Here is a 15,206-nt window from a genome sequence, read left to right on the forward strand (position 1 = left end):
TTCCTCTGAATTGCTGACTGCATCAAAAACAATATGCGGGACCTCTGCGTCTCCCTCTTCCCCGCGCTTGCCATAGTAATTCATGGATCCAATACCGTCACGCCGTCGCTGGCTTCTCTCTGTAGACTAGTTGGAGACGGTGGCATGACCACAAGACCTCGATGCCCCAAGAGGCAAGGTCTACGTTCTGTCACTTGCCTATCTGACCGACCTATCTTGCCCAGCCCGGGTAGTGTTGGCGGTGGCCCTGGTAGCCCTGGTAGCCTATTGTGCATCGTGCGACGGAGGGGACATGGACGTCCGTACATGGGTTGCGGTGAGTGAACCGGCATGGAGCGAGCTGTGAGGATGGACTCGGTTCATATTCTCCGAGACATTGCTCGAGCTCGCCTTTTCTTGTTTGAGTTTACTATACGGTAGTGCTCTTGTTGGTTGACATCGTCATTGGGTGCGACTGTCGGTGAAGCACGATGAGGTCAGACGCGTGGGTCGGACTCGGTTCTTCGACTGTTCGAAGGCGACATCGTTCGCTCCACGACGGCAGTGCTTGCTGCTACTGGGGTGGTCGGGGTGTGACCTTCCGTGCTGCCCTATGTGTTCGCTTAATGCTCAATGTTGTAGTATAGATGGCTGAATACATTAGTCAACATTAGGTAAGAACAGATCGTGAACACCGGACGAACGCGATCCCTCTTGTTGTCCACAATGTGTCTTTCCCTTGGAGCTGCATCAAGCATCAGACCCTCTCTCCGTATGAGAAGACGAGAATAGCCAGGTTCCATGACCGCACCGCCACACTCTCATCTTCTAGACTGGGCAGCTTGTCGCCGTATCATGATCAGCTTACACAGCAAGACCGAATCACACCGGTGAAAGATATAGTGAGAAGATATATTCTCGTACCTAACTTGGACGTTACGGATCAGGACGGGCAGCCAGACAGACCAGAGGAAGTGAAGAACAGGGTCGCCCTCGCGCTCTTGGTGGAGTCAATAGCGTCCACTCCTATCCTAGTGCCACGGTTCATGTGCATCCATCCAGTGTATCCAGTATTCTACGTTCGAGTATCTGTGTAAGTCTACGTCTCTATAGCTTGGGCGTCTTGTCTGCTCGTGGCATCTTTAGGTGACTTTACCACACGCAATATAAATACTGTAGAGATCGTTTGAGCAGCGATTACATTTTCACGTATACACTTTATTGCATCTGAGACGTTTCAAAGCTCTCGAATCCCCCTATCATCCACACACAGTAGTCACAGACAGTGACATAGCAAGAACCCCCAGTGCTCTACCAAATCTATATCTTCAATCAAGCAACGAAAATGCCATACTACCACTTGAAGTCACAGAGACAGGGTCGCCCTCGGCTTTTTCCCAATCTTCGTCTGGTGCACTTCGTCGATCATTTCTTTGCGTTCGACAAACGACCAGATTTCGGGTAAAACTTCCTGCTGTGGTGTACACGAGGGGAATGGAATGAGTCTTGTGTATGAGATACTTGTTGGTCGTGTGTTTCTAGAGGAGATATAGGGCGCCAGATGGTAGACAGGGTCAGCTATCATCAATGTGGATCTGTCGTATTAGTGGTGGAGTCGGGATGGCTATATCAGGAGAGAAATGGAGGTCATGGGAATGCACGAGATGGTATGGAAGCTAGTATGGGTAGTGCTGGCAATTTAGCGGTTTCATCTGGCCCAGGCATCGCGTAGCATAGCGTGGCACAGCGTGGCATAGTGTTTTGCTTGACGCTTGAGGTCGGGAGTGATAATTGAACCAGAGGAGCGGCGAGGGATTGGATCTGCCATTGCTTGTTCATGCTCTAGGTGAGCTTGGTGTATCGTTCTGCGTACAGAGGAGCCCGGTTCCAGTCAGTGATCTCCAGCTGAACAGTTAGACGACACTTTAGTGAAGAGTCGATGACTTTTTAATGAATGTTTGATAATTTTGAGCAAAAGGTCGATGATTCCTTGACGGTTAGCCAATGACTACCCGGTTAATGGTCAAGAATTTCTCAATGACTATTGATGACTACTCAATGCATAGCCAATAGTCCCCTTAGTGAACACTCGGTAAATAGTCAAAGACCAACAACGAGCTTCTTTGTACAGTACTCCTCAAGCTCCTCGTGGACGTATTGATCATGTGGCGTATGTTCTACAACAGTTCTAGTCGATGCTAACAATGAACAGACTCTATCGGTCCCAAATCTATCTCGTCACTTCAGCGACTACACACAGCGCCGAATACTCATTTCAAATCATATTCTCCACCCTCGATTGCCCAATATTCGGTCGTGATCTAGAGCCCCTGAGCTCACAAACGGCCACCAAAGCCCTGTCGCCTAGCAAATCTTTCTCGCTCAAACCTGCGTCGCCCTGTCCAAATCTGACCTGCAGCCCGTCATACGCCGGCCTGATATCAAGCGACTGTGTCTCCCTGAGGTGTTTCTCGAACTCGTAGTGATCAATCTCATGCGTAAAGTCAACGAGATACGTGCGCCCAGGAGCAGCCCCGTCCCTTGCGAGTTGATTAACAAAATCCAACGTCTCGGGTATGCTCATGTGGGAGGCATGAGGACCCCATTTCAAGCCATCGAGTACTGCGCACTTGACACCCTTGATGTCATCTCTCACATCATCCGGGATGTGGCTCGCGTCGCTGATATACACCAGCTCTGATTTGCCGACTTTGAAGCCTAGGCACATGAACGGTAATGCCGCAGTGGCACCTCCTTGCCCGTCAGACGAAAAGGAAACGCCGTGCACTACGGCCAACGCCTTGATCGAGATGTTGGCTTCGCTGACGAAGAAATCACCGTATTCGGGGATGATGTGCCATACGAATGCGGGAATATCGCCACCGCCTGTCGCCCGGGATACATCTACCATGTAAGGGAAGGTGTTTCGTACTGCCTCGAAGGTTGTCTGAGAGCAGTATATTGGGATGGAAGACTGGATGAAGCCACCGAGAGTCCAGCCTCGAAGGTCGTCGAGTCCATTGATTGCGTCTGCGTGGGCATGTGTGAGGAGCAGCGCATCTATACGTCGCAGTCCTTGTTCTTCGTGGTCTGGCTGATTCAACGGATGAGTTGCTCGAGGCCAAATCTGTAATGCTGCGTCGAAGAATGATTTCCCGCAATCAATAAGTATCGTCTTTCCGTTACTGAGAGTGAGAAGTGCAGAAGTATTGCGTCGGCGGTTCTTCTGCGTCGCAGGGTGCAGAGACGAAGGACACACCTTGCACGGGGTTTTTGGATCTGTGAGACAACCTATCGCGGGGACCTGGGAAGAAGTTCCAGTCCCAAGAAATATAAGGGAAGTGAGTGTTGGCTCCATTATGCCGCCTTGGCTTTCACCATTGGTTTTGGTTGTTACGGTGTTGTTACTCCCGCCATTGCGCATGATAGCGGCGGACATGAATCTCCTTCGTCTTCTTCTTACGCGACCTCCTACCGAGTCACTTTGCTCGATTCCAGCAGCGCTTCTCCGAGGTTCTACCCGAGATGATCTGAACGGCCAATCACTACGGAAATTTCGACCACCTCTCGAATGTCCTGCAATTGACGATTTTCTACTCGATGACGCGATAGCGGTGCGATTGATGGGTGTGGAGGTGGCGGAAAGCCGGGGATTTAGTCCACTCCGCCGATCGTAAAGTTCATGATGATGACCTTGATCATGGCGCCGTTGTGCTCGAGAACCACGCGATACTTGAGGGCACGAAGCACCAGAACCCATCCTTCAAGGCAAGGCGGCTATGTATATGAAAGTAGGGCCTCAGAAGCGGTCTGCTGGCTGATGTTTTCGAGTCCGCTCCAAAGCTCGATCCTCTCCTCAAAGTAAGAGGTCTCGAGTATTATTATTGCTATGGACTTCGTAGACTTGAGCACTATCGAGAGAGAGTATGGAAAAGAACGATGGGACACCATCTGAACGTGATGCTTTTGCAGAGACAACAACACGACCGCAGCGATCTATCGCCCACTTCGATTATGGTTTCTTTGTTGTGGACAAAGGAGCCCGTTTTCAGTCGATGACTTGTCAGTAAATAGTCGATGAGTCTCTAACGGATAGCTGCTGAATTCTAATGAGCAAGCAATAACTTATTGATGAAAAGGCTCTGAGTCCCTCGTAAAGAGGCAGCAAGTTTCTAGTAAACAAATACTGCAATCATAACGAATAGTCGATGAATTTCAACGACTGTCCTGCCAATGGTCAATGACCAAAACCAGCTCCTTTGTGCATCGATGGCTGGGAGGAATGTAGACTCCGAATCACATGATACAGCAATTTGACCTGCCGAGGTTGGTTCATTGATCGTCTCTCCAGGTACCCAGTGGCTATACAGTTGTCATGTCGATGTGATAGAACTACAGCGCGGATGCCTACGTCCAGTGCTTAGCCAAACAGTTGGGAGAAGTCAAAGGGTTGATCCAAATATCAGATTATCATTGCCTATCTATATATCATCTACCGAGTCATCTAGCATCCCAGCAGCCATGATGAATGTACTGCTCTGCCAACACGAGTAGCAGCACACTGCACGACAGTAAAACCTAGAGTCTAAACTTCAATTAGCATTGGCTCGCAGTAGACCAGGTATGCAGGAAGATGAAGTGATATGTCCAAAGTCAGACATCCAAGGAAGATTGTGCGCTCAACGGCACCCCTGTATAGGTTCTAAGGCGGGGGCTAGCGTGGAAACTGCGAATGTGGTGAAGTTTTCATCAGAAAGGAGAGGGTGTATGTGTGTAGTGAAAAAAAAAAGTGAATGCTGACCTCACAACAGTAAGCTGATGGCGGATGTCCTTGATCTTGCGATCACCAGACGTATCCCCATCAGTACATCTCCCAACTCTTTTGCTGTACCAGCACAAGGCCTGGTGGCTAGGCGACTAAGATCTGACACGAGAATTAGCTTGAGAAATCCAGACTAAAATCTGCAATCAAGTTGCATCAAAACGCGTGTGCAAGGATGGTAGTCAGACAAAATTTACTGGCAAGTATACAGGTGCCCTGCGACAGGCTCCCGGACAGACAGTTTTCTTCAAGGTCGAATCGGCTGGGAAAAGAAGACATGATTGTATTGTTGTCATCATTCGATGGTGAGGGCAGTGCGCATGGTTGGGAAAGGGCAGGCAGTGATACTCACACTATACGACAGACATCGCCGTGCAGTTGCGCAAATCACACGTTCTCATGATATGCGACCTGCACAGCAATGAAATGTGTTGTTTTGACAACAAGTATATGGATGGAAGAAGGTAAAACTTCCTTTGTCAAGTATCAGAGATTATTTATCGGCGCAAGCTTTGGCGCACAGTGCAAGCTTTGACTTGACAAGCACGGCTCATCTTCGGAGAATCTGAGGGAAGATGATTGGTGCTACGGTTCGAAGTGCCTGTTGTTGCCAAGGCTGGCAGGAGCTTAGCTGGTTGAATCTCGAAATTTCACATGCACGACTTGTTGAACTGAACAAAAGGCAAGAAACTCTGCCCTACCAGTTATCGATGCGGGACGTATTGCAGGCAAAACACCGGAGAGAGTGATGCTCGACTTGATCAGACCAAGGAGGGTGGCTCGACATGCATTGAACCTTTCGGAAGAAGCATATTCCAAAATCAGGTACCACTTTATGTCCTCACGCTGTCTGATGGGAGACCAGGACCGTACTGTATATGATGTTCGTGCCTGACTCGTGGGATACGCAAACGTATAGTACAGTGAAACCCTCCTGCTCGAAATGTCGACACTGCTCGATCCTTGGACTCGTGATGATACTTGTATTGAGATGTTTTTCATATATCGACACACCACGATCGAAATCGCCTAGGGCTGGTCAAAATTACGAGATCACGGTACGAGTACATGCATGCGTGACCTACCAGTTGCACAAATGCGGAGTTACATGGTGAAAGGTAGCTTTTGCACCTGCGTTCAATCCTCTCAAAAGAAGTTGGGTGTTGAGGCTTTGCTACATGATCAGAAGTTGGCGATTAAGATGCTTGCCATGGGATTTTCACCGCCGGTCGCCTTGATGAGCTGTCTTCAATCGATCGAAGGTTGACGGTCATGTAGCTTTGCAATAAACAGAGCGAGATCTGCCTCGTGCGTACGTGCAGCAGGCGTTTTTGCAGAACAGGACTTCTCCGTGCCTCCATCTCCCGGTTGTCCCATTATATTTCCCCCCCCCAAATCGAGCTTACCGTACTCCGAGTCACGCCGCCCGAGCGTCTGCTCAGTTCATTAATGGCTGGCCGCCTGTATAATCACGCACCCCACACCCATAACTTCCCATACACACACACGCGTGCACCGCACACACACACACACACACACACACACACATATGTTCACGTAGCGTACTGTATAGTACTGTAACTGCAAAACAAGCAGGAACACAGTACAGTAGAATCTGTTAGGTTGCAATTCGCTGGTTTAGGTAGCAAGGCAGGCAACTAGGGAAGGAGTGCAGATGGTATGGGCATGATATGGTCATCTTCATCATGTCCTCTTCGTCATCATCACCATCGTCAGAATCGTCAGAATCCTGCCGCATCCAAATGATGAATGCATGCTGCCAAAAGATGCTCCGAAATCCCATGCCAATTCGAGATAAAAAGGATTCTTCTCGCGCGTGGTCACATTGTACCGGAGTGGCCATCCAATTACAAGGGTCGGTCACACCTTCAGCATCTTAGCATCTGTCATTAGATCAGGCTTCATTAGGTCAGGCTTTGAGGCCGGTAGCACTGCCAAGAGACCGCGCCTGGAGCTCCCCACCGAGCGACAAGAGCAAGTAGTCGAGTTTGAGCGAGCAGCAGCTGGGCAGGGCACGAATGCACGAGTGCACGAGTGCAGCAGCAGCAGTGGTTTGTTGTAAACCGACAGGTTACTGTGACTGACAAGTGAAAGTCTTCTGATCTGCGACTTTTGGTGCCTGCTTTCTCTCTTGTTGCTTGGTGTCCCCAACATCACCATAACTTTTTTACCTACAAACTCCTAGTAGCGGACTTTTGGGCTGATTCGCGTGGCCGTGTCGCGCAGCATCCCCGTCCCCCATCCCCTCCCTCTCTCTCTTCACTCTGCCAAATACAGTGCGTACACCACCGTAACTCAAAAGGACCAGAAGGAGGAGAAAAGCAGCTGTCCACTTTTTTTCTCCATCGGACACCCGTACCCCCCTGCCACCGCGCGCTATCATCGATATTATCACATTCACAACTCCCCACCTCGTTTTCGAGTCCCTCATCCCCGTCTCCTTCCTGCTCTACCTTCCGTAATTGTACAAAACCAACCGGCGCTTTTATTTTGGAGTCGCAGTGTTGCAATTCGGTTTTTCTGTCGACAGAGTTCAGTGTACCTGCGGGAGTCGCTGTATCAAGTCGCTTGGTGCACTGTACAGTACTACTGCTGGACTACTGAATCGCGTTTACGTTACCTGAACCTACTGTACAAGCCTACTTTACCCTTCCTAGGTAGTTCAGTCTCGCAACCCGCATCCGCAGCCCGTAGCCGCAAAGCAACGCAACGCAACGCAGCAAGCACCACCTGGCGCGCTCTCGCGCTCAACCATCTCCTCTACACGCCTGCAATTCCCTCGTTCCAAAGGCAGCGTGCTCGTTGTCGCAGAGGTGGATTTTCTATCACTCGATCATCAATTACCACTCATCGTCATCAGCCATTCAGTTCTTCTTGAACCCCTGCTGATGCCTTGTCGACGTCGTGCGACGCGCCTTCCACCATTAACCACCACTACCTCTTCTACCACCACCGTCTCCAACTCGACCACCGCGGCGACGACGACGATTGCAACGACGACGACGACGACGACGACGGACCCCACGACTATTGATACTCACATTGACCAGCCTCTGATCCACACAGTTGCCACGCCTTTGGATCTGTACATTTTTAAGGGCATCTTGAAGCCCACGTAGGGCATTGACTCGTTCCTGTCGATACGCCGATTAAAGCTTCACTCTCGGTCACGTCCACGACTAACGACAATCGCTTGACTTGACTTGAATTGACCCGCCTTTCACCATGATGCACTCTGGCGGCATCTTCCCGCCGCATCCTGGTGGAATGCAGCCCGGCATGCCACACGCTGGACATCCGGGTCTGCCACCCAACGGCCAACACATGGCGCAGGGCATGCACATGCCGCCCAACGTGTCTGGCCCGGGAGGTCCCCAGATGGCGCAAACGGCAATGATGGGCATGCAACCCGGCGCTGGAAACATGGCCGTCGGTATGCCTGGAGGTCCTGGCGGAGGCATGAGTATGCCTGGTCAGAGCATGGCTGGTCCTGGAGCGAATGCGATGGCCTTGAGTCACCTCACTCCGCAAGCTACCTTGATGCAACAGCAACAACAGCAGCAGCAACAGCAGCAGATGCAGGCGGCCAGTAAGTTGTCTTTCGTCCATGATTATCTGTTGCGCACGCGTCATGCCTCATGAAGCAAGCGAAGCTGACCCGTGTCTACTACAGTGGCCCAGAACCCCCAACTCGCAGCTCAGATGCAACAACGGCATCTCGCCATGCAGCAGATGCGTGCGCAACAGCAACAGCAACAGCAGCAGCAACAACAACAACAACAGCAGCAGCAACAGCAACAGCAACAACAACAGCAACAGCAGCAGCAGCAGATGGGCGGTATGGGCATGGGCATGGGCGGTATGGGTCTCGGTATGAGTCCCCAACAAGGAATGACGCCGGCGCAGATGCAGGCTCTACATGCAAGCCACCCAATGATGAACCCACAGCTGGCTCAGACGTTGCCGCCGCACCAGATTGCTCAGTTGCAGAACATGCAGCAACAGGCTGCCATGCGCCATCAACAGCAACAGCAACAGCAGCAGCAGCAGCAACAGCAACAACAACAACAACAACAACAGCAGCAGCAACAAGCTCAAGCTGCCCAGCAGGTCCAAGGCCAACCGCATCCCCAACCCACTCCGCCGAACCCTCAGCAAACGCCACAGGCTCTGCAGCACCACATTGCCATGCAACACGTTGCGTCACAACAGAGCAACCACAGCCAGCAGAACCAGGGACCGCCGAATCAAGCATCCCATCCGCAGATGAGGTCTCAGTCACAAGTCCCGTCAGGCCCTGGACCTCAAGCTGCCACTGCGCCCTCGCCTCATCCGAATCAACAGCCGCCACAACCCTCTGCACCGACGCCGCAAGCTCAACCGAGCACGCACCCCACACCGCAGGCTCAGCACCAGTCGCTGCCTCAACAGACGCCGAATCAGAATCAGCAGCCTCCACAGTTGCCTGGCCAGCAGCAAGGTCAGATGCAGCCTCCGCAAAGCCAACAGCTGCAACAGGGTCAGCAGCAGAACGCGCAGCAGAATCCGCAGCAACAGCAGCAACAGCAGCAGCAGCAGCAGCAGCAGCAGCAGCAAGCGCAGGCTCAGGCGCAGGCACAACAACGCATGCGGGAACAGATGCAGATGAGCATAATGCGTCAACAAGCCCAGCAACAGCAGCTGGCTGCCGCACAGCAAGCACAGCAGTCTCGCGCGGGCTCTCTTATCATGAAGCTCATCGGCTTCTCCGACCAACTGAGCTCCTTCACTCCAGAGCCTGCCAACAACACGCTCGAACGTTGGACCGACACAATCAACAAGTACTTTTCGCAGGACGGCCAGCTCATCCAGCATGTCTGGTCTCCGCAGGGCTCGTCGAACGGTCAACCCCAAACCAAGCAGTTCCAGATACATTCTGCCTCGTTGCCGCGCTTCTACATGACGTGGTTCACAAGTGGACTGCAGAGCATGCAGTTGACACTCGAAGGTGCTCGCGAAAACATGCAAGGTGGTCCGCCTCGCGTCACTTGCCCCAAGGCTCGCTATACCTTTTGGTATGCGAACGGCACTCAGGTAAGTCTCCACCCAGACAAGCATCCAAACAGCCAAACTGACGCACCACAGTCAATATGGTCTGGCAATCTCACCGTGACATTCGCTCCCTTGACAGGTGTGATGAACGAGGACCTCAAGTTCCAGTCCTTTGAGTTCGAGATCAGCAAGACCGAGGAGTATCTGTCACGCGCCCTGCTCGAACGTGTGCTTACCTCAGGTTCCCCTATGATGAACAAGTCTCCCAAGATGAGTCGGACTCCGGGCAAGGCCAAGGCGATGAAGATGCAGCAGGAAGCTCTCTCTGTCAACGACTTCCCTTCGGCACCCGTCAACGAATTCGGCGTCACCTCAGCCGTCATGCAATTCTTTGAGGTAATGCAAGGCACGAATTCGATATTTTGGATACGTGGAGATTAACTAACCCAGCCCCAGATCAACGAACAAATGTATTTCATGGGGGAGATTATGGCTTTCAGCCAAGCCAACGAGGTCAAGCCGGCGGACGCCACGACTTCTTTGGCTTCCCAGATGGATGGGGACAGTAGCATGAACCTCCAACAACAAATGCAGCAGCAGCAGCAACAGCAGCAGCAGCAGCAGCAACAGCAACAGCAACAACAGCAACAACAACAACACCAACACCAACAACAACAACAATTGCAGCAGCAACAGCAACGTATGCAGCAGCAACAACAACAACAACAACAACAACAACAACAACAGCAACAACAACAACAACAACAACAACAGCAGCAGCAGCAGCAGCACCCTGGTCAGCAACAACAACAACCTCAACAACAACAGGGCGGCATGATGAACGCTCCTCAGGGCATGGGTCAAGGGCAAAGTATGATGCAACAACCAAACCATGCCCAGATGGCATTGCAACGGAATGGAATCGTGCAAGGAATGCCCCCGGGCACTCACACGCCAAACCCAAACCCGATGCAGCTCCCACAGCAAGGCAATCCTAACTTCAGTTCGCCCTCGGTCACGAACATGAACCTCCCGATGCACATGACGAATGGCATGATGAACGGAAGCCCGCACGTCGGCCACCCGGGGCTGCCGGGACATCCTGGCAGTATGGGGCACATGCAACACTTGCAAATGATGCAGCAGATGGGCCATCACGTGCAGAACCACACACCGTCGCCTGCGCAGAATCACATGGCGGCTCCGCCCATGATTCCGCAGCACAGTCAACAAGGTACCAATTCCAACGCCTCTGTAGTCAACTCGGCCAACACTAGCCCGCAGGTCAACAATAAACGCCGGCGGAGCCAGATCAAGGTCGAGATGGACGGCGGCATGGGCGACGGTGAGCCTGCCAGCCAGCGCGTGAGACCTTCACCTCGGATAGGTGGCGGCGGCATCAAAAAAGGAAAGTAATTACCGTCGTTGACAACCGCTTTTTCCCACCATCATCATCAACGACGAACCGAAAGAATGCGAAGCCTGAGTCTCACGAGACCGAGTGTGCCGGAGTGAGGAGAGGAAAGAACAAGTTGATGAACGGCAAGCACGGTCTCGACTGTGCGGCACTGATGTTGCAGGCTGTATCACGCACGAACATTCTGCCCCCTGACTGCAGTTGAGGATGAGATATACTCTATTGGCTTGATATTTCTTTTCTTTCACCAAGAGGTAAATATTGCCATGTCATGTTCACATTCATGCAGTGGCATATCTGACTCAGACGATGAAGAGATGATGCAATATAAGAAGAGCGGCCATCTCCATCAAAGATACAGCGTCCCGTCGACGCGCGACTTGCATACTACTGGCTGGTTGCTGGATTCGCATCCAGATGTCTGCACAGCATGCCTGCATAATTGAAGTTGCAGCGTTTCACATATGAGTTGAGCGTCCGTTCAGAAGAAGCCGGGGTCGGGATGTAAGGGGCTGGATGTAACGAGTGGGAAAGGAAAGGATACCAGCAGGTCATCAGCCGGGGCCATGCCAGCACACTGCTGTGGGCGACCTATTTTTTCACTTTGGTTCTGCAAAAAATCTCTGGCGGCGAATGGAGTTTTATTGCAACTTCAAGTCTTCTTGGAAAAGTGCAAGGAGCAAAGTAATTGTTCTATTTTTTTTGTTTGTTGTTCTTATTGCTAGCTTTTGGTTGTCTTTCTGATGCTGCCGCTTTTGTTGCATAGCTCGAGTTCAGGATATCCGAACCATCATCACACATGGCAGCCATGAATTGTTATCTGCAGCTCAACGAGGCGCCATATATCCCCTTCTTCTGTTTGTTCGTTCATCCATCCGCAATTCTGCAAATGGCGCGAGTCGAGTTTCTGGAAGAGAGATACGAGTCCTGCTGCTATTTCTGGTTTTCATCGTCTTGGCTGTCCTCTGTTGTTGGTCCGAGGTTCATGCTCGCATGTCGCTTCGCTCTCGGTCGCTATGCCTCGTTGCTTCTACCGCTCTTCACTCTTCGACATCTCGGAACAAAAAAGGACTGGATCAGCAGCAGCGATAGGTGGAGGGAGACCAGGCCACGCCTTTCTTTCCCCAAAAGGCCAAGAAGGCCAAGGCGAGAGAGGAAACTCCAACTCACACTCTCCCAAGTCTTTCTATTGCAATACATGCAAAGAACAAACAGACAACACAGCAGGAGCAGGACGTGGAATGAAGCAGACAACTGAGTTTATCATTGTCTATCACGTTTACAAGAGAAAGATGTCTCTACAGTCTATATTTCTTGTATATTACCGTACCGAACACGCCTGCGTTTCCAGCGGGCGAGTGATTGCTTTTCTGATAGTTTGTGGCTTTTGGATGCACATGTATATAGTGACTCGGTATCTCTGGTGGGGTTTATGTGTTCGCACATAGCTTACTATTCACCACCTTGTTCCCCGAAATTCAACGTAGTAGGGAGATAACGGTAAGTGTTAACGACGGACGAAAAGTCCTAAGCACAGACCCTACAGTCAAGAAAGGCGGGCGTCGGTTGGCAGCCAGGCAGCCCTGACGTCGTCGTCGGTCAGGCAAGAGCTGCCCCGAGCGTCGAGAGGTCACGGACAGCGATTGGCTCAAGCGTCGTGAAGCTCAACCACCGACCGACTCACTGAGTGACTGCCATACCTGTCTTACGTTACTGTACTGTACCTGCCTATACCGTAGCCTTGGACTGATCCTCCCCGCAAAAGGAAACGGGCCTCTCACGACGAACATCTTCTACGAACGCCTTCTTCTCTCCGGAAACGGGTAGCTGCGAGATACCCGAAACGATTCGAGCTGTCTGATTGCAGTGGGAAAGCTTTATAGCGAGATTGGGTTGTTGTACTTAGCTCGAACGTGGCCAGTCGACGGATTACTCGTTGCGCGAACTAGGAAGGTGCTCAGAAGGAAAGGACAAGACAAAAGAAGAAACAGGAAGAAGAGCCAGTGCAGATCCCATAAAATGGCTCAAGATGATGTCGTCGACCCGCGCATGATGAGCGTGCAGCCTAGGCTGAGATACAACACCGTCGGAGGAATCAATGGTCCTCTTGTCATTCTCGACAATGTCAAGTTCCCCCGATACAACGAGATTGTCTCGTTGACGCTTCCGGACGGCACTGAGAGGAGTGGTCAGGTGCTCGAAGCCAGAGGTAATGAATGAGTTTCGCTTTGCGAGGAGTCAAGTCTAACGCGAAGCACCAAAACAGGAAACCGCGCCGTCGTTCAAGTCTTCGAGGGAACATCAGGTATCGATGTCAAGAAGACAAAGGTCGAGTTCACAGGACACAGTCTCAAGCTCGGTGTTTCCGAGGACATGCTGGGTCGTGTGTTTGATGGGTCCGGTCGCGCCATCGACAAAGGTCCCAAGGTTCTCGCCGAGGACTACCTCGACATCAACGGATCCCCCATCAACCCTTACTCCCGAGTCTACCCCGAGGAGATGATTTCCACCGGCATCTCCACCATCGACACAATGAACTCGATTGCCCGTGGCCAGAAGATTCCCATCTTCTCTGCCGCTGGTCTGCCTCACAACGAAATCGCCGCCCAGATCTGTAGACAGGCTGGTCTTGTGCATCAGCCCAACAAGGCTGTGCACGACGGCCACGCCGAGAACTTCAGCATTGTCTTTGGTGCCATGGGTGTCAACTTGGAGACTTCGCGTTTCTTCACCAAGGATTTCGAGGAGAACGGTTCAATGGAGCGTGTCACTCTGTTCTTGAACTTGGCCAACGACCCCACGTGAGTTTTTTCCTTTTCTTTTCTGCAAACCCACCACTGACAAGATAAAACAGCATTGAGCGTATCATCACGCCCCGTCTTGCTCTGACCACAGCCGAGTACTACGCCTACCAGCTCGAGAAGCACGTACTTGTCATTCTCACTGATCTTTCTTCTTACTGTGACGCTCTCCGTGAGGTTTCCGCCGCCAGAGAAGAAGTGCCCGGTCGCCGTGGTTACCCCGGTTACATGTACACTGATTTGTCCACCATCTACGAGCGTGCAGGTAGAGTCGAGGGAAGAAACGGATCCATCACTCAGATTCCCATCCTGACCATGCCCAACGACGGTATGTTTTCTTTTTCTCTGCCGTTTTGTTTCTCCAAGACTGACATGTCACAGACATTACTCACCCCATTCCCGACTTGACTGGTTACATCACCGAAGGCCAGATCTTCATCGACCGCCAGCTCCACAACAAGGGTATCTACCCACCCATCAACGTCCTGCCATCCCTCTCGCGTCTGATGAAGTCGGCCATTGGCGAGAAACTGACCCGCGGCGACCACTCGGATGTGTCCAACCAGCTGTACGCCAAATACGCCATCGGCCGTGACGCGGCAGCCATGAAGGCCGTCGTCGGAGAGGAGGCGCTGAGCAACGAGGACAAGCTGTCTCTTGAGTTTCTGGAGAAGTTCGAGAAGAGCTTCGTCGCACAAGGTACTTTTCTCTCTCCGAACAAATAATTCCACAAGACAAAATTGCTGACATGCACAAAGGCCCCTACGAGAAACGCTCCATCTTCGACTCCCTCGACCAAGCATGGGAACTCCTGCGCATCTACCCCAAGGAGCTCCTGAACCGTATCCCCAAGAAGACGCTCGACAAGTGGTACTCGCGCCAGGCGACGGCCGGCAAGGACACCAAGGACAACGCCGTCGAGGGCCAGAACGGCTCTACGCAGAAGCAGCAGCAGCAGAACGGAGAGGAAAACCTCATCGACGCTTAGCTTTTCTCTTTTCTGAGGCTAGATGGACAGATGCGGGATGAGGAAGAAGAGAAGAAGGGGGTTAGAGAGTTCAGGTAGTCGTCGTTCGTCCATGTATCTATGTATTGCCTGCGCACATGTTGTCTCTATGTCTCTTGTTGTACATAT

At 51.8% G+C, this 15,206-nt stretch overlaps 2 protein-coding genes across 2 annotated transcripts; both read left to right on the top strand.

Moving 5' to 3' along the window:
• Positions 1–8,047: 8,047 nt before the first annotated feature.
• Positions 8,048–11,269, top strand: AAFC00_006448 (uncharacterized protein; the record flags this gene model as incomplete). The annotated part of the gene is made up of 4 exons (XM_069346405.1): positions 8,048–8,411; positions 8,496–9,895; positions 9,947–10,249; positions 10,310–11,269. 4 exons carry the CDS (start codon positions 8,048–8,050, stop codon positions 11,267–11,269), a joined length of 3,027 nt encoding a protein of 1,008 aa, XP_069197617.1.
• Positions 11,270–13,289: 2,020 nt separating this feature from the next.
• Positions 13,290–15,059, top strand: AAFC00_006449 (uncharacterized protein; the record flags this gene model as incomplete). The annotated part of the gene is made up of 5 exons (XM_069346406.1): positions 13,290–13,479; positions 13,537–14,071; positions 14,125–14,399; positions 14,453–14,770; positions 14,830–15,059. The coding sequence occupies 5 exons, from the start codon at positions 13,290–13,292 to the stop codon at positions 15,057–15,059; spliced, it is 1,548 nt and encodes a 515-aa protein (XP_069197618.1).
• Positions 15,060–15,206: the final 147 nt, after the last annotated feature.

The sequence above is a fragment of the Neodothiora populina genome (assembly GCF_041146345.1).
Source record: "Neodothiora populina strain CPC 39397 chromosome Unknown canker_contig_7, whole genome shotgun sequence".
Lineage (NCBI taxonomy): Eukaryota > Fungi > Ascomycota > Dothideomycetes > Dothideales > Dothioraceae > Neodothiora > Neodothiora populina.